General features: G+C 39.9%; 1 protein-coding gene across 2 annotated transcripts in view; it reads left to right on the forward strand.

Moving 5' to 3' along the window:
• rel (REL proto-oncogene, NF-kB subunit) overlaps positions 1-22,804 on the forward strand; it is a 40,504-nt gene extending 17,700 nt beyond the window's left edge. For both annotated transcript variants that reach the window (XM_085981423.1, XM_085981424.1), the window contains exons 5-11: positions 1,595-1,686; positions 9,438-9,578; positions 11,702-11,806; positions 15,480-15,695; positions 17,697-17,768; positions 18,809-18,901; positions 19,750-22,804. In XM_085981423.1, coding sequence (XP_085837549.1) covers positions 1,595-1,686; positions 9,438-9,578; positions 11,702-11,806; positions 15,480-15,695; positions 17,697-17,768; positions 18,809-18,901; positions 19,750-20,630 — 1,600 coding nt within the window. In that variant the 3' untranslated portion in view covers positions 20,631-22,804. The remainder of the gene's footprint in view (positions 1-1,594; positions 1,687-9,437; positions 9,579-11,701; positions 11,807-15,479; positions 15,696-17,696; positions 17,769-18,808; positions 18,902-19,749) is intronic.

A 22,804-nucleotide genomic window follows, 5' to 3' on the forward strand; every position in this document is an offset into this window, starting at 1 on the left:
TGGTTGTTCTCCTTGTAGCGGAGAAGGTTAAGGGGAGATTTAAGAGGTGTTCAAAATCATGAATGGTTTTGATAGTAAATGAGGAGAAACTGATTCCAGTGACAGAAGAGTCAGTAACCAAAGGACACAGATTTAAGGTGATTGGCAAAAGAACCAGAGGCGACATGAGGGAACACTTTTTTTTTAATACAGTGAGTTGTTGTAATCTGGAAAGCACTGCCTGAAAGGGTGGTGGAAGAGGATTCAATAGTAACATTCAAAAGAGAATTGGATAAATACTCAAGGGAAAAAAATTACAGGACTGTGGGGAAAAGATCAGTGAAATGGGATTAATTGGATAGCTCTACCAAAGAGCCGGCACGATGGCCCAAATGGCCTCCTTCTGTGATGTATCATTCCATGATTCTAAGAATGTGGATTTTGTGTATGTATGTTTTTATTTTGGTTGGTATTCTTCTATAACTTGATTCAAATAGGGAATTGCTACTGCATGTGTTTTCTGTTTGCACTTTCTGCAGTCTTTTCCCATGTTAAAGTGTCTGTTGTTGAGTTACAAATGCTCAAATCTATGAAAAATACAGGCTGGTACAGACTTTGTGAAATTCAGTACATTTAATTGGATGACTTGTTTGAAATGTAAAAGAAACTTTCCATGATGGGCATTACTAATGCAACTTATAATATCAAAGGTACACTTATAATTCCTGGAGTCTGTATTGAAAGTGCTAACGGGAATGATGAAAGCCAAACAGCTCAATTTGAAAACCAGAATATTTTCTTTCTTTTAGTCTGAATAATGCTAATACTCCATCTCCAAATGTTGTGCTTTGTAATGTGCATTTTAGGGGTAACAATGTAGGTGAGAAGTAGTTCGAGGCCATTTTATAATGAGGTAAAATGGTATCAGTTTGCTATCTATGTAGTTTGAGACAGTTCACACTATGCTTTGAATAGTAACTTATCTGTTGGTTAAACTGCTGCTTTATTGGTTAGTAACAAAAAGCAGGTCATGTAGACAAATACAGTATTAGCACTATAGTACTAATTCCCTAAATCACAAGTTGAGTTATTCCAACCCAGCACTTTTGAAATAAGTACTTCCCAGTTGTCATCCATTATGCTGTGATGATGTCATGGTTTTTCCATGTGGGAAATGTAGTGGGGAAGTCCCAAACAGTGAAGTACAGTATTATGCAAATCAGTCAAGAAATGGACTCCTGCACAATTTTCCACAGCTAGTACCTTCTGCTTGATATAGAAAAATATGTAGCATTTATATTTGAAGAAAAGGTTAAAGAGAAAAGTATGAAATGGAGTTTCGCCTGTATAGAACTGAGGCTGTTATTTAATAATTAGCTTAAGTTTATTTCCATTGAGAACTCATTTGTTTGCCACAGTGATCTTTCCTACTGTTGATGCTAACCATTCAGACAATATGCCAACAGAATGTTTGATTAAACTTTAGATTATTTTACACTTTCTTGATCTTAATTAGTTTTTTCAAAAATAATTTTTAAAGTTGTCTCCTATATAGACACAGTAAGTACATTATTCTTTTATAGTTGTGTGTATTAAATTGCTCCACATTTTCTAGTTTTCAGAATTTGGGTATTCAGTGTGTGAGGAGGAGAGAAGTTAAAGAGGCCATTCTGCTTCGGATTCAGCGACGTCTCAACCCCTTTACTGGTAAGGAATTCTCCCCTCCCCTGCCCTGCAGCCATGTTTTGTTTTTCATTGTAATGTAATCAGAAAAAACACTAGTGTGAATATTGCTTTCAAATAGTTACTGTAGTTTTAATCTCTTCCAGCTCTGGGTGTATCCCAGGGTAAATGTACATTGCTTGCAACAAATTGAAGTTGCTCAGTGGCCTATGATTGCTTGCCCAAGCTCCATTTGTATTTTCAAACTCCTTGAATTTTCAGTCAGTTTGAAGACTCCGCTCCTGGTTACAGGGGGTTCTGCCACACAAAACAACTTGATGAGAACATGTGCTGTTATTTCAGCCTGGTGCGATCTTAGCCTCAGGCAGAATCAGGGGGAGACAAAATGCAAGAGTTTTTCAAATCTGATATCCAGAATAAAGAAAAACTCCTCCGTCTTTCCATCGATAAGTGGATATGACTGTGGTGCAAATTAGCAAAGAATGTCTTTAAACATTGTGAAAACGTTTGGTTAAGTTGCTCAAAGGCACAGTTTGTAACCAAGTAAAATATAGGATAATTGTGACCCAAGTTGTGATTTTTCAAATGGTTTCTTACAAAATCAGCAACATTTAAAGGTGCTGTCCTTTTTGGAATTAAAATTGAGATTTTTTTCTTGTGACACAGCCAAGACAAAGTGATCAAACTGTTTTTCAAAATATTAACTTTTTTAAATCACTTTTTCCCCAATATGAGTGTACAACCCTATTTCCCCCGCACCCCCACCTTTTTTTTTTTCCAAGTTGTTTTCACCCCTTTTCCTCGCGCTGTACACCAACTACAGGTAAGTGGGTGAGGTGCTCCCAGCCCTCTGTCACCACCACTCTGTACCAGTAGTAACAGGTGAGCAAAACCAGCCTAGCGATGACTTTTTCTTACTCTCTTCTGTTCCTTTCCTCCTGCACTTGCCTCTGTTTCCTTCAGCAACCCACTGAGTTCAGAAACTCTCAGCAGTGTGGGAGTGTGCTTGGTACTAGCCCAAAATATCACACTTAGCTAATTTGATCAACTGTGGCCCACTGACATAGTGCCGCCCATAACTCTAGCTTGGTCAGCTACAAGTTAATTATTTTCTCAGCTGGTATAGACCTGAACTAAGAGATGAAACAAAGCTACACTTAGTGGATGTTTTAGTTCACTTTTCTCATCAGAATTTTATGCTGTTCAAGAAATAAGAACACAAACTGTGCACAAATTTGGAAAGTCATTATGTTCACTATGTCTGAGATGGAGACAGCTTGGGTCGAGCCAATCCCCCTAAATCAAATTGGTGGCAGTTTGTTCAGCCTTAAACTGAGGGATTGTGGTCAAGTACTCGAGAGGCATTTCCTAGTCTTGTCGGTCCCCCTCCGCAGGCTTCTGAAATGGCGGACCTGAGAAACCAGTAAAAATATTATTGCAAGGTTTTACACTTTTTTAATAGAAAGAAAAAATAGGTTTCTCAGTGACGTAATTTATAAATAGCCACGTTTTTCCCCATCGCTATCTGCAAAGCAGATATAAATAAGAATTCTTGCTGGTCTGTAATTTTGCACCTTGTTTTAGCCACCCATGCATATAAAGACAATTTTCTTAACATTGGATGGAAATTTCATTGTTATTTATGATGTTTACATTTAAAATCTGACTACAGTAAAGGGATAAAATGCATGTAAATATGAAAATTATGTTTACAAAGATAAAGTATAGTATTTTCATCTCTGTTGCTTTTGTAATATACATGCCATCATTTAGTGGTTGAATCAGATATGAAGTATCCTGGGACTTTAGCTTAAGAGTATTTCGTCAGAGCACCAGCATGAATGCATCTGTGGTTCCATTAGAAAGATACTGAATGGTTTTAAAATACTCTGTTTTATGTAGTATTAAAATCTAACACCTGCCTGCACTTCCTGTCAACTTTTCCCATTAAAAATTCCTATATTCATGTTTATAATGGGAACTGCCTATGTAAACTTATCCTGCTGTAATTACATTGCTGCAGTAGCTCGGGGTGTAATGACAGCATAACACATTTACACAGGCAGTTTCTATCATAAATGTGGACACAGGAATTTAAAATGGAAATATCAGAATGACAGAAGGTCTTTAAAATGGGGACTGAATTGCACCTGTGTCCTGATCCAAGAACCCCCTTCCCCCCACCCTATAACCCTACTTCACCTGACACTCTGGAGTAAATTTTCATCTTTATCACGTAGGCAGTAATCTGGCGGAGCGGATCCGCCGGCCAATTTCCATTCCATCGATGTCAATATATAATGTTCTATAATGGGCAGGCGATCCACTCTGCCAGATTACTGCCCATTCAATGAGGATGAAAATTTACATTCCTTCGCCCCCACCCCCAAACACCAGGAGATCAACTAATACGTGTATGTGGATTTGAAAACAGAAAACTAACAAAAAACAAAAGCACCATTTACACTATTTGTCACTTGTCCATTCAGTGGTATAACTGAAGAACATATATCTTCATATAACTATTTTAAGTCATCCAGTGTGAGTGGTGTGAAGAAAGAGCTGTTTCCTTATCACACCATGTGTAACTGTTATAAATACTGTATTATTTATTGCAAAGTATAATGTTAATTAAAAGATTCTGCTTTATTCTAAACAGTGTGTATATTCGAAAACTGGGTGTAGTCATCAGAGCAGCAAAATAAACAGTGTAGAAAAAAAAGAGGAACAGTAGCAGTTCCTGAATTTGAAACACATCAACTGTCAGGTGTGTGTGCACCGAGTGTTTTGGTACATGAACCTTTTGGTAGTAATTGCGCAGTAAGCACATATCAGGAAGCTGGTGTCTGTGAAACTGGTGCCTAAAAGGGAACTGAATACAGGAAATGGGCCCCAGGTCTGAAACTTATTTTAGTGTCTACAGTTAACTAAATGTGAACTGCACTACTATGGTATAAAGGGTATCTATTTCATTTTAACATTGGTTATGTTGTCAAGTTAATCTCTGTAATTCTGTTTTATATATTTATATTCTTTAATTAAAATGTAGATTGCAGCCAATTTGAAAAGGCTTAAAGGATGTGCCACTTAAAATAGTACAAGAGGATATGTCGTTTCTCTCTGGCTTCCTTTTTAAAATGCCACAGAATGTAAATAAAAACCACTTTAGTGGAAGTTTCTAAGTTTAAAAAAGTAAAAAAAAAATTGATGTACAATAAATTTTAAATATTTTCCATCTGGTTTACAGCTTTGCAGAAGAGTTGACAGCAACACTTCACTACTCAGTAGGTCCCCAAATCCCCTTTAATTTATAATTTTGCGACTGTCCTCATTAATGCTGTTTTAATTTTACACTAATAATTTTGCATTTTTTATACTGTTACAGTAAAATGCAAATTTTTTTAAACTATAATAGCACATATTTCCACAAAACTAGCTACTTTAAATAAAAGACAGTTATTGTATAAAATAAATCTACACGTCTCTTGCCCATCCCAGATAAGGTATAACAGAATACATTATCTTGGGCTACAACCCACCCCAAACATCTTTTAAGGAACATCATGTTGATTCTGGATGAGACTAATATTGTCTTTCTTTCATCTATTCTTCTTTCCACTTGTGGTAAAAGTCTGAAAATGGGATCCAGAATCTTGATACTTGCTGTATGTTGCACATAGTTTCCCCTGCCTGTTTTGCTGTACATCCTCATAGAAAACTCAGTAAATTCCACTTGAAGATTAGTATTATCAGACAGCTGAAGATAGATGCCCTAATCACTCCTCACTATCCAAAGTCTGCACCTCCTGTTTGGAATCCCTTGGCACAAAAATGTAGCCCAGACTTTATGGAATCCCTGAATCTCCGTTTCCCGAAATGAGTGCATCTTTGGGTCACGGCAGCTGACTTTGAGATCTTCTTTGCCCATATTCCATCCTTCAGAACTGACTGATGTTGGGCTAAATCCATTGGATTTGTGCTGGTGACCTATAGACTTGCTGTAAAATCTCATACTGCATCTTTTTGAAACTTTGAGCACATTATGTTTGTGGGTATACACAAAGGTGTACAGAAAAAGCAGTAATGTATCCCTATGATATACAGAACATCAGAAAAAGAAAGCAAGAAAATATTTGATAACTGGCCTGTAAATGCTCCTAACCATCTTCAGGCCCAGCTCTCGAAATACACCTTTTACATATGTTAGAGCCCAGTGACCCTGGACGCCCACTTCTAATGAATGGGAATGTGAATCGGTATATGGGTGGGAACACTGGAAAGTTGCATTCAAATGAAGCTCCCACCTATTTCAGGCAGGAGCTTCCTTCACCTGTGTAATCTAATTTTTGTGCAGACAATTGGTTAGATTTTCCAATCAGTAACACACAATTTTCGAATATAAAGTGGTTATTACCGATAGTGGCCCTGAGTACGCGGTCATATTCCCGTTGAAAGGCCCTGGATTTCCACATGCACTTAGCAGATCAAGGTATGCCTTGACAGATCATCTGAACAGCCTGAAAACTGAGTAATGCTTGCACAGAGTTGGGCTATTTGCCCAACAACTGCCCAGCAATTGCCCACGCAACTCTTCCGGCATAGGGCCTGCTTGCATCAGCGTAAGGGTATATTTAAGGCTTAAATAAAACATTTAAAAATCCAAAATTATGCACATACACTTTAATGGAGTTTATGTAAATATTGGCCCGGATTACAGTCTTAATTATGTTTTTAAAAAATTACATTTTTATTGAGGTTAGTGCAATGAACTAACTTATGAATAAAATTGCAATTCTGCTCATTGTACGGAATTCTAATAATTATACATTGTATAATGAGCAGAATTCTAATAATTACACAATGTACAGAATTCTAATAATTATACAATAATTTGGGGATTCCATTGCATATGATTAGGGGATTCCCTTTGTAAATGATTGCAATGGAATCCGCTGTTGTCATTGGAGGACCGGGCCCACGTGATCCGAGGGACGCTTCCGAACCGCCTGCGTCCCCGGGATCCGTGGGCCATTATGCTGCCGTCCTCCTCGAGGGCTGAGACCGCAACTCTTCGCAGCCTGGGCGCCAGGAGGTAATTTCGGAAATGTTTTGTGAGTCGGAGACGTTCTCCGAAGGTACGCCTCCGACCGCAATTTCTAGTCCGATATATGCAGTGTTGGCATTATAGAGAACAACTAATATTAATATTGTGAGGTTGTAATACTGACCAATTAGGATGTTACATGCTAATTAATGTTTAAAATTCCGAAACCGCATCAGTTAAATTTTAGCAAATCTAATAGAAGTTTAAGTAAAGAAGCATTATCCACATTTTACTTTTAAAGAGGGTTGGTATTGCTGATATGAGGGAGTTTTGGATTGGCTCAGTTCCAGCAGTAGCTCAGGAATGCCACTATATTGGTTCTTGAGCTACATTTTTGAACAAAACAATTAATGTCAACCATAGCAGAATTTTTTTTTAATGTTCTTTTAATTTTAGAAATCATTTTCATGAGACTGTCTGTGACATAATTCCATCAGTACATCACTGATCACCTTATTCAGTACTCCTCTGTGAAAGCAGCATGGTACAGCTCCATTCCACCTCAGTGGGACGTGGGTTTGTCCCCACTGTTTCCCGTGCAGCTTTTCAGATGTCAGCTCGTCAGTAGGAATGATGCTGAATGGAGGATAGGTGCTTCCCCCATAGCAAGGGCAAGGAAGTCAGATGATGATTAACTTTGGCTGCTCTCTTTCACCTCCGAGCAACCTGGCTACAGAAGTTTAACTTGGATGCAGGTCATTGTGGGAGGGATCTTGGACAAGATAAACTTCCAGTTTGTGCCCAAGTTGTCTGACTTAAGAAATGCAACAATCAAAACATAACCACAGCTCATCCACCACTGGTGTGCCTGCAAATTGGGGAGTGACGGGGAAACAAAAGGGGTGGGGCTCAAAATGAATTGCTGGAAGCCTATTTTAAAGCCAGCAACTTTTTAACCTTTTTTATGTGTATGCACAACTACATAACTGAACTTTGTTAGGATTGTTCATTTAGCATCATACACCACAGAGCTATTTTTATAAGTTCCCATTCATTTAATTTCTGTTGAGATTGCTTTTTAAAATCAGTCTTTCCTTCAATAAAATGTACTTGCCTGCAAATAAGTAATCCTGTGAATTTCTGCACTTTCTGCCTACAGTGCAATTTGCTGCCCAAGTGTTGTTAAAAATCCCCATAGATGGTGTAAATGCCAGTTTCTGACCAGATCTAAGTGATAATAAATCACTCGCCCTATCTCTAAGCACTGCTTGATTAATACACAAAAGGATTAAATAATCTTTGTCATAAAGACATTAACCCTGTATTCTTGCATGTTAGAGTAATTCAAAGTTCCAAAGAAAATTTTGTATTCGGAGATAAAATTGTTCAGAAAATCTAACGCGTATTACATTCAGCATGCTAGTGCTGCTTTAAATATATTCCTGCATTTAAATTCCTGGCTAAGATATTAATAAGGTAAAATGTTAATAAATCCTATGACTTTCTTTCTTGCCAGTGAGTAGAAAGTACAATATAATGGAGATGTGGTAATGATTTTGCCATTTTAACCTGTCAGTGCAAAATTGTGAAAATCTAATCCCCCATTTGTAGTTGCTACCAGTTTGTTTAATGGGCTGGATGTGGAAAATACATAAAATTCAAAAGACTGAACTTTGTAACATTAAAGATTATACTGGTCCTTTTTATTTGCATTAATATCACACTAGTATATCATTAATTTTTGCTCTTATTGGTGATGCAAATATTAAAAGCTGTAAATGTCAACACTGTTCACTACATTGCATGAGAAGCTCTGGTAACAATGTGAGTTTATGAAGATTTTCTTTTCAAAGCTGGATTTGAAATTTTCTGCAGCTGACCTTTTTTGGTTAAAAAAAAACTGTTGACATTAGCAGAAGGTGTTCCTCTCATTGCGTAGATTGGTTTGAAACAAAATACCAAAAAATACATCGAGTGGGTATCGACATTGCCTACTCACAACTGGGGGTGGAATGACTCGGCTGTGACAACAACTTTTACGTTTGGCCGCCGCATTATTCAAAAGGAAGTGTAACCTCATTTATGGTTTGACCTTATCAGGCTCTGCTACTTTGTTGTGAGGCATATTTAAAGATTGGATGGCTTTGAGTGCTAGTAGACATCAGTGAGTCTTGTGGAAGTGGTGATCATGAGCAAGTTGTGTAGATTCGCGTTGATGGGTATTATTTCACCATTTTGTGATTTAGGTCTTTTTTTAAATTGCATTTTGCCATTTTAAAAGCAAAATAAACTTTAGGTATTTAGTTATATTATCATGTATTCATTAGTGAAATTTTCCAGTTTAAAGTCACGAAGTGAGATTGTATTGCTTTTGTTCGTGCTGTCTTGTAAATGTTTGGTACTTTGTAAATGGGCTGCTGGTCACCCAAATTGCCAGTTGTTTGAACAGATTGGTGTCTCTTGTTTCATTGGTTAAACTAAACTGTGTTCTTTTTATGTGGCCAAAAGGACCACATAAATGCTGTTGAGATTCTGTACTTGCCATATAAGGAATTGTAGCTGTAAAGCCGTGTCATATTATGCTGTAGTAGTTTATTAGAACACCCACAGATGTAAAGCCATGTCATACCACTCTATAGCACAGTGTGTTAGAATATCAACATAACACCTCTTGCTTTTTAATTCTACAATTTCATATTATGACATATCTTAGTGCTATTTTTTATTTCAGTTCCACAGGAACAGCTGCTTCAGATTGAAGATTATGACCTGAATGTGGTGAGGTTGTGTTTCCAGGTGTTTCTTCCTGATGAACATGGCAGCTTCTCAAGAGCTCTTCCACCAGTTGTCTCGAACCCTATATACGATAACAGTGAGTCTCAAAAATTACCTGATCACCTGCTCCTGTACATTGACTATACAATAAACATGTGGTCTCATTTGGTTTTCTTATACAATACTGCAGGAATAGTAGTTGCTCTTTACTAGAAATGTTATCTTGGTCATACACATACAGAAGCTGTGATCTAGTGGAGGGAATTAGGATGAAACAGAGTTGGGGTCTGTTTAGAAGTAGTATCTTTAGTTTTTAAGTTTTTCCTGTTTGTGTTTATTGTGATAGCAAAGTTTTATAAGTATCAGGCATGGCTCAGTCATCGCACTCTCGCTTCCGAGTCTGATGGTTGTTGGTTCAAAGCCCCACTCCAGAGACTTGAGCACATAATCCAGACTGACACCAGTGCAGTACTGAGGGAGTGCTGCACTGTCAGTCACCATCTTTTGATGAGTCATTAAACTGAAGCCCCGTCTGCCTCCTCGGGTGCATGTAAAAGATCCCATGGCACTATTTGAAGAAGAGCAGGGGAGTTTTCCCAATGTCCTGGCCAATATTTATCTCGGACTGAAGACAATGGCTTTGTTCTTCCCAATATTTAATTGGAGGAAATTTCTGCTCATCCAATACGGGATGTTGGACAAGCAGCATGACAAATCAGAGGCAGTAGAGGGGTTGAGAGAGGTGGTGAGGCAGAGCTGGGTGTCTTCAGCGGACAGAGGGACCTGGGAGTTCATGTGCATAGGTCCCTGAAGGTGGCAGGACATACTGAGCGAGTGGTTAGCAAAGCATATGGGATCTCGGGCTTCATAAATAGAGGTATTGAGTACAAAAGTAGAGAAGTTATGTTGAACCTTTATAAAGTGCTGGTTCGGCCACAACTGGAGTATTGCATCCAGTTCTGGCCACCACACTTTAGGAAGGATGTGAAGGCATTTGAGAGGTTGTAGAGGATATTTACCAGAATGGTTCCGGGGCTGGGGGATCTTAGCTAGAGGGACAGATTGGAGAAGCTGGATTTGTTCTCATTTGAGCAAAGGAGGTTGTGGGTTGATTTGATACAGGTGTACAAGATTATGACGGGTTTGGATAGGCTAGACAGGGAAAGGCGGTTCCCACTAGTTGATGGTACAAGGACTAGAGGACACAGATTTAAGGTTTTGGGCAAGAGATACAGGGGGATGTGAGGAAAAACTTTTTTACGCAGCGAGTGGTGATGACCTGGAATTCGCTGTCGGTGGAAGTGGAGACACTCGGGCCTAGAAATTGAGTGGGGTTAGCGCCCAATTAGCGGCGCTGGAGGGCATTGCGCTGGAATTATAGCTGTTTCTGAAATTGACTTGGGCCTTACCATCGGCGTTAGCCGGTAGCGCTGCGCCGGCACCGATGACGTCATCGGTGTGCGCAGCGTCCCGGTTGCCGTGGTAACCCGGCCCCAAGCCCAAATTCAGTTGCGCCCGCCTCGCCCGTGGCAGGCGCAACCAACGATTGTGGAAAGGGTTCTTACATGCCTTTTGTGCCGGCGCATAAAGGTGGAGCGGCGGCCGGCCGCGTTCCCGGCGGCCGCCTGCCCGCACTTCCCTTCCCGGACTCCTGCATCACCCCCCCCCCCGCGGCCCTGATGTGTGTGTGCTGCGAGCCCGGCACTTCCCCGAGGTGCCGGGCTCAGATGTCGGGGGAATCCGCCGGTCAGTTGTCGGCTGCAGGCAGCTCCTCCTTAACAGAAGGAGGAGGCCTGCAGTTCCCCAGCCTGCCGCACCGCATCGGGTGCCGCAGCGGGGGATTAGCGCCGGAAAACCCAATTGAACGCCCGTTTTGAGGCGCTAAAACCCTCCTTTAGCGCCCGCCGCCGTCTGGGCCCAGCGCAACCGAATTTTCATCGGGCGCTACCGCATTAACGCTGGCGCAAAATTTCTGCCGCTACAGCCCTGGCGAACCCACAACCCAATTTCTAGGCCTCAATGTTTTCAAGGGGAGACTGGATAGGCACTTGAGGGAAATAAACTTATAGGGCTACGGGGATAGAGCGGGGGAATGGGACTGACTGGGTTGCTCCACAGAGAGCCGGCACAGACTCGATGGGCCGAATGGCCTCCTTCTGTGCCGTTATGACTCTGACTATAATGCGACAGCAATTGTTTATATGCATTTCTGATTTACAGGAGCACCAAACACAGCAGAGTTGAAGATCTGTCGTGTCAACAAGAACACAGGAACTGTTAAGGGAGGAGATGAAATTTTTCTACTGTGTGACAAGGTTCAAAAAGGTGATTCATCATCGTCAGATTTTTAAGTTATTGTATTTTGTTATAAAAAGCAAGAAAGCGGTGTAGCTTTGATTAGATTCGATTGCCTAAAGGGATCGGTGAGGAATTTGAAAATTCCTCCTCCCCCCTAATTGGCCTGAGTTTTACCTGGTTTTTCGCCTCTCCCAGTGGGTTGGGAGTGTCTGTATCGTGATGCATAAGGCATCACGACTGTATGGGATGGCTAAATGGACCAGTTTGTTTTTCACTGTCTGACTATTCAACATGTTCGTAGAAGAATAGAAATAGTGTTAATTTCTTGTTGGATCGAAATATTCAGTGCTGCTCAAGATGAAGGATACTGGTGTTGGTAAATGGACTGTGTTATCACTTTTGGCACCCACTGCCACGAGGACTCAGTGACTTTCAAGGATTGCTCCACTAGGTTTACACTACTCTAGACCTTGAATGTTTGAAATCCTATTAGCCAAGCACAGCACATGGATGTTAGTGTATTATATCTACATCACCTCAGTGCTGTAGTTTAGTTGCCTGACAGCATTAATGCATACCAGTCTCCCTCTAGCATCACACCCATCCAGTATCTCTGCCACCAGGATACTTTGGAAGCAGAAATTATATACAGAAGATTCCCTTCAGTGAAATTAGGATTAAGGATATTACTGCTTTAGAGACAAGCAATGAAAATAATTCTGGGTATCACAAGATTTAAGTTAACAGGAAAGATGTTGGAAAGGAGCTTTCTAAGTAACCGAATTAAAGTTTTCAACATTGTGAAGGGAATTGACAAAATTGATCAAGATAAATTGTACACTATGGTTTAAATACCAAAGGATACAAGCTCATTATTTTAAAAAGTTAGGGGTATGAAGGGATGTCAAGTAGAACTTTTCACTTGGGGTATTAAAGTTTTGGAACTAGTTACCGAGGAAGGTAATTGAAAAGGACAGTATACATGGGTTCAAGAGATAATTAGATACATTTCTGGTGAGAAAATGGGTGGGTAGGATTGACCTGGGGAAAAAGTTGAACATTTTAGGCAGAGTTTTACTCCACCCTTTATCTCACTGCATCATCTTGGTGGGGGAATTTTATACAAAATGTCTACTTTCAGCCAGTAGTTTTAAAGCACAAAGTGCAGGAAGAGAACTGTATCTTACTTTTACATTTAGGTTTAGATGACTGGTTTGATTGAATAACCCTCAAGGGAGTAATTTTCCCAAAATTTACTTTGACTACAGCAGTAATTGCCTTTTCTAAATGTTCAGTAACACCAGAAGTAATCCCTTGTTCTTTGAAGTGATGTTGCTGCTGTGTGAAATGTGCTCTAAGTTTTGGTATAAATGAAAACTACTTTCCTCCTATAAGTAATGTTGCCCTAGACACAAAAAACATACCAAAAATTGTGGGGAACCAAGGGTCCAATGAGGGTGAAGAACTTAACGTAATTAATATAAGTATTAGAGAAACTAATGGGACTAAAAGCCAACAAATCCCCTGGACCTGATGGCCTACATCCTAGGGTTCTAAAAGAGGTGGCTGCAGAGGTAGTGGATACATTGGTTTTGACCTTCCAAAATTCCCTAGATTCTAGAACGGTCCCAGCGGATTGGAAGGTAACAAATGTAACACCGCTATTCAAGAAAGGAGGGAGAGAGATAACAGGGAAGTACAAGCCAGCTAGCCTGACATCAGTCATCGGGAAAATGCTGGAATCCATTGTTAAAGAATTGGTATCAAGTCACTTAGAAAATCCTAACATGCTTAGGCAGAGTCAGCATGGTTTTATGAAAGGGAAATCGTGTTTGACAAATTTATTAGAGTTTTTTTTGAGGATGTAACTAGCAGAGTAGATAAAGGGAAACCAGTGGATGTAGTATACAGTATTTGGATTTCCAAAAGGCATTTGATAAGGTGCCATATAAAAGGTTATTACACAAGATAAGGGCTCATGGAGTTGGGGGTAATATAGTAGCATGGATAGAGGATTGGTTAACGGACAGAAAACAGAGAGTAGGGATAAACGGATCTTTTTCAGGTTGGCAGGTTGTAATTAGTGGGGTGCCGCAAGGATCAGTGCTGGGGCCTCAGCTATTTACAATCTATTAATGACCTAGATGAAGGGACCGAGTGTAATGTATCCACGTTTGCTGACGGTACAAAACCAGGTGGGACAGTAAGCTGTGCGGAGGACATAAAGAGCCTGCAAAGGGATATAGACAGGTTAAGTGAGTGGGCAATAAGATGGTGTATAATGTAGGGAAATGTGAGGTTATTCACTTTGGTAGAAAGAATAGAAAAACAGAATATTTTTTAAATGGTGAGAAACTTTTAAATGTTGGTGTTCAGAGAGATTGGAGTGTCCTCGTGCAAGAAACACAAAGTTAGCATGCAGGTACAGCAAGCAATAAGGAAGGCAAATGGCATGTTGGCCTTTATTTCAAGGGGGTTGGAATATAAGAGTAAGGACGTCATGTTACAGTTATACAGGGCCTTGGTGAGACCACACCTGGAGTACTGTGCAGAGTTTTGGTCTCCTTGTCTAAGGAAGGATATACTTGCCTTGGAGGCAGTGCAACAAAGGTTCACTAGATTGATTCCTGGGATGAGAGGGCTGTCCCATCAGAGATTGTGTAGAATGGGCCTATACTCTCTGGAGTTTAGAAACATACAAGATTCATTGAAACATACAAGATTCTGAAGGGGATTGACAGGGTAGATGCTGAGAGGTTGTTTCCCCTGGCTGGAGTGTCTAGAACTAGGGGGCATAGTCTCAGATAAGGGGTAGGCCATTTAAGACCAATATGAGGAGGAATTTCTTCATTCAGAGGGTTGTGAATCTTTGGAATTCTCTGTCCCAGAGGGCTGTGGATGCTGAGTCTTTGAGCATATTCAAGGCTGGGATAGATGGATAGATTTTTGGATTCTAGCAGAATCAAGGGCTGTGGAGTTGAGGTCGATGATCAGCCATGATCCTATTGAATGGCGGAGCAGGCTTGAGGGGCCGTATGGCCTACTCCTGCTCCTATTTCTTATGTTCTTAGTACCAGACAGTAATGTTTGTGTTGGGTGATGTAATAAAGACTAAAGAATACACTGTACTAATGTTGTGGTCAAGGCCACTTTGAATATTGCACTGATACCATGGCAGCTGTACTGTCAAATGTCTGTTCAGAGATTTGAATCCCAGCCTTCAACTGTCATTCAAGCAAGTGGAAAAGAAATTGTTAATTGTGGGATTGGAATGGAAAGAGAGGTAGTCGAGGAGATCTCTCCTTTTATAGACCTTTTTACAGTGTAGTTGGAAGGTCCAAAATAGGAATAAAGTGTTCATTGCCAAATGCTAAGACATGTAAAATAATGTTATTTAAAATTTGTGTTGTCAGAGATCTTTTAATATTTAATTGTTTTCATTTATACTTGAAGCTACAGTAAATTGGTTTCTACATTTTTTTTTAATGTAGGAGAAATATTGTTGTTGTGATTTCTATTTGTTTCAGACAAGGACATTGATGGGGCCATTATTGGCCTATCCTTAAATCAGAAAAGCAGAAAGTCTATTTTAAAAGCAACAAAAAGGTCAACTCTACCTTGGCCACTAAGCATAAAACGTGGATAAACATCATGTGGATTTAAAATAGTGTTGAACAGATTTTTACATTTATATCCACAGATGATATCGAAGTTCGTTTTTTCACTCACAACTGGGAGGCCAAAGGTTCGTTTTCACAGGCTGATGTTCACCGGCAAGTTGCCATTGTCTTTCGAACACCAGCATATTGCCAAACAAGTATCACTGAGCCTGTATCAGTGAAAATGCAGCTTCGAAGACCTTCGGACCAGGAAGTCAGTGAACCTATGGAGTTCAGATACCTTCCAGATGAGAGAGGTACTTGCACATAATTACTGAAGTATAGAATCACATTTGTTCTGTGTTTAATAGGTTTAACCCACAGTATTCAGCTGTGGTTATATGAACAATGTTTGGTACCTCGTGTTTTTAAGTATTATTACTACATTTTGGGAGTGCTTCAATTGTATATGTATAAAATATCAGTTTTTTTGCAACTGTTTTGCCTCCATATTCTGAATCTGATTCATGTTGGGTCAAGGCAGCTATTCTTCACTTGTGAACTAGACTTGAGTATTGGCAAGCTCTTCAACTGTGCAGGGCATCAAAGCTGAGCTCAATCCTGATCTTGCCAAGCATGCACTTTCCAGCAAGTGTCATTGGATAATGATTCAATATAGGAGCACTGGCTACTTCCCCCCCCGGCCAATTATAATGTCTTGCTGCAATCAACTAACTTAGCAAAGACTGGGACCTCCCTGGTCTATATGGTTGTTCTGTTTTTATTTTATTTTTCAAGGTTTGCATTCACATATGCTTTATGAAGCACATTCTACTTATTGATTACCTAGTGCTGGTGGGAGCAGTATGTTGGTAGTAGGGCTTTCTGTCTATGGGTATGTTAGTAGTTTGCTTTCTTTTTAAGTTTGGGGAGGGGAGTTGTAAGTTTTTTTTTCTGAGCAAGCCTTCATGACTGAGTCCCCTGCTGCTAGTTTGTCTTCCAGTTCCAGGCAAAGGTCAAAATATCACTTGTTCAATCTGGAAGAAGTCCCACAGGTCATTTCAGTCACTTTGCTACTGTGGGAGTCTTGCAACTAACAAAGAGCTAAGCCGCTGTGCTACTTGTGTAGGGGGAGGCCTTGCTCTCGTGTGAGTGGTCCCAGCAAATGTAAAATGTAGTGGCTTCTCTGGAATTGTGAGCTAATCAGGGTTATTTATATCTCCTGGATTGCTTTCTAGAATAACTAAATGGGAGGCTTGGAGACTTGTCATTATTTTCACCTTTTTACAAGGCTTTGATCCAACTGTCAAGATGATCAGTTCTCAGAGCCACATGAAAGATTCATAATCTGAAGTCTTAACTTAGAAAGTGGTATTCTTATACAGAAATCCTGTTCATTCTCAATGTATACACTCCTGAATGTACGCAAACGACACCCAGCGTTACCTCTTGACCCCTCCGCTGTCTCTAATTTGTCTCACTGCTTGTTTGACATCCAGTACTGGATGAGCAGAAATGTCCTCTTACCTAAATAGTGGGAAGACCAAAGCCATTGTCTTTGGTCCCTGCCACAAACTCCATTCCCCAGCCACCGACTCCATCCCTCTCCCTGGCAACTGTCTAAGGCTAAACCAAACCATTCGCAACCTTAGTGTCATATCTGACCCTGAGCTGAACTTGTGACAACATATCGCGCCATCACCAAGACCGCCGACTTCTACCCCTGCCTCAGCTCATCTGCTGGTGAAACCTTCATCTATGCCTTTGTTGCCTCTAGACTTGTCTATTCCAATGCTTTCCTGGCCAACCTCCCATCTTCCACCCTCCATATACTTGAGCTCATCCAAAACTCTGCTGCCTGTATCTTAACTCGCACCATGTCTCGTTCACCCATTACCCCTGTGCTCACTGACCTACTACATTGGCTCCCGATCCAGCAATGCCTCAATTTTAAAATTCTCAATTTTGTTTTCAATTCCCTCGCCCCTCCCTATCTCTGTAACCTTCTACAACCCTGAGAGCTGTACATTTCTCCAATTCTGGTCTCTTGCGCATCCCCTATTTTAATCGCTCCACCATTGGTGGCCGTGCCTTCAGCTGCCGAGGCCCTAAGCTCTGGAATTTCCTCCGCCTCTCTCCTGTGTGAAGCGCCTTGGGACATTTTACTATGTTAAAGGTGCTATATAAATGCAAGTTGTTGATTTATTTCTAGAGAACAAGCCCAGAAATATTCTTGCATTTTTACTAGTATTTTTCCTCTTGAATACAATGTTTTAAATAATTCTTTTGACTGCATTGCACTTTGTCTCACTATATAGATAACTGTTTTTATGAAAAAAGAAAGAGGACAGCAGATGTTTTCCAAAAGTTGATGCAGGATTGGACACCAGGTAAGGATCACAAATACCATATCCCAAGAGTGCTGGTGTTTTGAACTCATTTTGTTTTGGGGATTACATTGGCCTGTCTTCCTGTGAGCATAACATCCCAATAGAATCTCATGTTACAGCCCCTTCCTAACATGCCAGTTACCAATCAACATTCACTGAAGCATTAACACTTTTGTGGCTATTTTGCATAAACTGTGAACATAACATTAGAAAAAGGAGCAGAAGTTGGCCATTCTGCATCTCGAGCCTGCTCTGCCGTTCCATAAGATCATGGCTGATGATCTACCTCAACTTCACTTTCCCACACTATCCCTATATCCCTTGATTGTACAGGTTAGTCCTGAATTTGATTTCCAGCAGTTAATTCTGAAGTAGTGCTGATACTAAGTCCGAGCAGCCCTTAACATTGCTCAGAATATTCAGGGTAGCTTTTTACTGAAAAGCTGTGAAAATGGCTGAAGTTGTTATGAAAGGGGGCTGGCGGGCAGGTATTTTCCCTGTAACAACAAACATATCTACTAAAATGTAAACAAATTAAGGTTACAGTCCTAGGCTGGATGTCAGGGAAAGTGCCCAGTCTTTGCTTGGCATCTTGCCTCCTAATAGGATGACTTGCATTAGAAATACACGATGTGAGGAATTGTAACAGAGCAACCTACCACAGCATGATGTTTTGGTGTTTAACAGGATTGTGGAGACCTGTGCTGTGCTACCCCAATAAAAGATACTTTTTAAAAAAAAAAAACTAAAACATAGTATAAAATGCATCAGGAGACCATCATAGGCCAATGTAGAGGAATGCATTATGAAGATAAATGGGCTGACACAGGAGAGGTCATTCTGATCGTTCGGATTTAATTTGATACCATCGCCCTGACTTATGAAAAAGGTTTTCAAGGAATAGATGTTAGAATGTTGGGTCCACTCAGATGAATGTTTTTGAACATGAACGGTTTTGCTGCCGCTGTTCAGTTGGGTCTGCTAGTTAGAGAAGTTTCTTTATCCAACTGGATCCTGACTTATACTTTCAAATGCCACAGATGGGCAATGTATGCGAAACCGACCAGACAAGATCACAGTTGGTGTGCCTTCTGCAAGAAGAGCCTATGCCCCGCCGAAGGTTATTAAGCAAGGTAGGAGCGAACTGCATCAATAAATACAAAGGCCTAGAAATTTGTCTCGGGCGGTATCAGATCTGCCCGTTATCCAGAGTGCCTGATGTTCAGTTCTATTGACTGCAATGGAGCTGAATATCAGACGCTTGGTATAACGGGCGGCCAATCTGACACCGCCCGTTTTGCACCACTGCCCAAGACGAATTTCTAGCCCATACTGATCTGAGTACATGCTACAAGCTTGCATTAAAATAAAAGACATTGTAACCAGATTCAGAACTCCTTTTCCATTTCTAACTGATTTTTTAACATTGCAAATCTGCCAATTTTCTTTTCTGAAACATGTAGTGAAATTCAAACCAATTTCAGAATAAACAAGTTGCTGGTATTTGTATTTATTTCCAGCAAAAATTCTTTTAAATGAGATTTTTGCAGTTATTCCCTAGAGTAGATGATGGAGAACATCTACAGCACAAGGGATTTTGAGAATGTGATTTGCACATCATGTAACCTTGTGTAGTACAGTAATGTAACTTGCAGATTCAAATCTACATTGGACTGTCCCGACTATAGCCAATTCAGTTATTTACAGCTAAACATTTAATTTAGAAATGAATCAACATTTTTTTTTTAATATGTCAGTGAATTTTTCCTGGGTAGTTATGGTAACGGCTCCAAACTGAAAAGGGTATATGGAGTGAAATGTAGCTTTTTGTTTATTTTTAAATCAGTAATTGCTGGATTCATGATCAATTCAACCTATTGACATAATTTGTTTGGTTCCAAGCATAAATTAATTTGTTAACATCTCATCACTTTCTTGTCATTTGCCAGTGGATTCATTGTTTTCCTTTCTTGTTTCATAGAGCCTCATGACCCATTTACTGGACCACAACAGGTACAAGTAATACCAAGTCAGCAACATACCACGAGTGTGGCTATGAACCAAACTCATCATATTTTTAATAGCACAGTTCCCACAAATTCAAACCAGATCTTCACTTCTGGCCAACACAGATTGGTAGCTACAACCACAGCTGCCCCTCCAAGCTGGCATGCAATACCTTCAGTTCCCTCTTACAACACTCTAAAAGTGGATTTGCATCTACATGCTCCTGGAAATCATAACTCATTGCCAGTGCTTGGTGAAGATGTGCTGAAATGTTTGGAACCTACTACACAGAACTGTCTATTACATTCAGTGGGGTTTGGACACGATGCCAGCAACAATGGCATTGGAGCTCAGTCCATTCAACAACCTGGCGTTTTCAGCACTTCAGATACTATCATAAATCAGAACCCTCATGTCAATATGCAGATACTTGCTAATAATAGCATTGACCATAATGATGTACATTTGGTAAGTACAAACTGTGAACAAGCTGTATCCATTCCAGATCTATGGAAACTATCAAATCTGCAACAACCACCATCCATTCAGAATGTTCATTTATCACAAAATACCTTGGGAAACACTGCCGCTAACAAAACTGCTCAAGCAAATTCACAAGTACCCATTGGCATTCATGTAGACGGTGTCTTTGGACACCTGAACAGGGACCTACCTTTTAATGGAGGCATGCAGATAACGGACAGCATGGCAAATGGTATGTTCAGTGTTGGTGGAGCTGAAAGTAATGATTGTATGAATTCAGTAGCCTCAGACCATGTAGGCCTGGATTTCATTAGTGAATTTCAGGCCACTTCTGCAGATTTCAATGACTTCATTCAGTCTTTTTGTCAGTAAAAAGGAAATGAACACATTAAAGTGTGGATCACTTGAGGAAACTCCGTTGCTGTTTTTAGTTGGGGATTGGTTACAGATACATTGCCAATGAAGTTAAGAGTAGTGTTACACCTTATAAGAAATGCATTTTGAGTAATGTCCAAAAGAAGTGGTTAATGCCATTCTGCAATCTCACTGATCTTGCAACGTCATATTTTTAATATACTCTGTGCAGCAAATACTGAATGTCTGAGTTACCTAAAAGTTGAGCATTGCTATTCTGTATTTGATTCATTTTACCCATTCTATTTTATAGTATTTAAGTTCTCAAACCAAGTGGGAGAATGCATTGGTTTTCATCTTCCAAAATTCCCTAGATTTTAGAACGGGCCCCGCGGATTGTAATGTAGCAAACGTAACACCGCTATTTAAGAAAGGAGGGAGCGAGAAAACAGGGAACTATAGGCAAGTTAGCCTGACGTCAGTCGTAGGGAAAATGCTAGAAGCTATTAGGGTTTGACAAATCTGTTAAGAGTTTTTTGAGGTTGTAACTAGAAGGGTGGAACCAGTGAATGTAGTATATTTGGATTCTCAAAAAGCATTTGATAAGGTGCCACACAAAAGTTAGGGCTTATGGGATTGGGGATAATATACCAGCATGGATTGAGGATTGGTTAGCGAAAAGAAACCAAAAAGAGTAGGAATAAACGTCATTTTCGAGTTGACAGGCTGTAACTAGTGGGGTACCGCTGTAACTAGTGGGGTACCGCAAGGATCAGTGCTTGGGCCTCAGCTATTTACAATCTATATTAATGACTTAGATGAGGGGACCGAATGTAATGTATCCAAGTTTGTTGACTATACAAAGCTAGGTGGGAATGCATGTTGTGAGGAGGATGCAGAGAGGCTGTAAAGGGATACAGACAGGTTAAGTGAGTGGGCAAGAATGTGACAGATGGAATATAATGTAGAGAAATGTGAAGTTATCCACTTTGGTAGGCAAAATAGAAAAGCAGAGTATTTTTTAAATGGTGAGAGACTGGGAAATGTTGGTGTTCAGAGGGACCTGGGTATCCTTGTACATGATCACAGCAAGTTAACATGCAGGTACTGTAGCAATTAGGAAAGCAAATGGTATGTTAGCTTTCATTACAAAAGGATTGGATTACAAGAGTAAATAAGTCTTACTGAAATTATATAGGACAAAAGCAAAATATTGTGGATGCTGGAAATACACTGCAGGTCAGGCAGCATCTGGCGACAGAAACAGAGTTAACATTTCAAGTCAATAACCTTTTGTCATATTTCCTGCAATTATATAGGGCCTTGGTGAGACCACACCTGGAGTATTGTGTACAGTTTTGGTCTCCTTACCTAAGGAAGGATATACTTGCCTTAGAGGGAGTACAACGAAGGCTCGCTGGACAGATTCCTGGGAGGGGGGCTTGTCCTAATAAGGAGAGATTGAGTAGACTAGGCCTACATTCCCTAGAGTTTAGAAGAATGAGAAGTGATCTCATTGAAACATATAAAATTCTTAATGGGCTTGATGCTGGGAGAAATTTCTTCAAAGGGTTATGAATCTTTGGAATTCTCTTCCCCAGAGGGCTGTGGAGGCTCAGTCGTTGAGTATATTCAAGACGGATCGATAGATTTTTGGATATTAAGGGATGTGGGGATAGTGCAGGAAGGTGGAGTTAAGGTAGAAGATCAGCCATGATCTTATTGAATGGCAGAGCAGGCTGAAAGAGCCTGGCTCCTATTTCTTATGTAGAATAGCCTTAAATTAGCTGAACTTGGTGAAATTTGCATTGTAAAGTTGTAAATTCACTGTTTTATATAAAAAGGGACTTCCCTTAATTTCTGTAATGACTGTGTCAATCTAGCTGTACTTAACTTTACAAGGAAAGTTCTCAATTTATAATTTTGGTTTATTGGTGAATTTGAATGTAAAATTGGAATATCGCTTGCTATGAGATTTTTTTATGCGGTATGGATTTTTAAAAAAAAATCACTACCAGACCTTCACAGCACCTATACTATAAATACTTTTTAAACTATTTTCTCACTATATCAACATTTCTCACTAACTGTTTATATGCTACAGTACTTTTTAAAGTTCATCATTACTGCTAATATCATTGCCTTGAACTTTATTCCCGTGTAGCTTTAAATAAAAAAAAATTCCAAATTCA

The sequence above is a fragment of the Somniosus microcephalus genome, chromosome 3 (assembly GCF_052327205.1).
Source record: "Somniosus microcephalus isolate GS21.2 chromosome 3, FLI_Smic_1.0, whole genome shotgun sequence".
Lineage (NCBI taxonomy): Eukaryota > Metazoa > Chordata > Chondrichthyes > Squaliformes > Somniosidae > Somniosus > Somniosus microcephalus.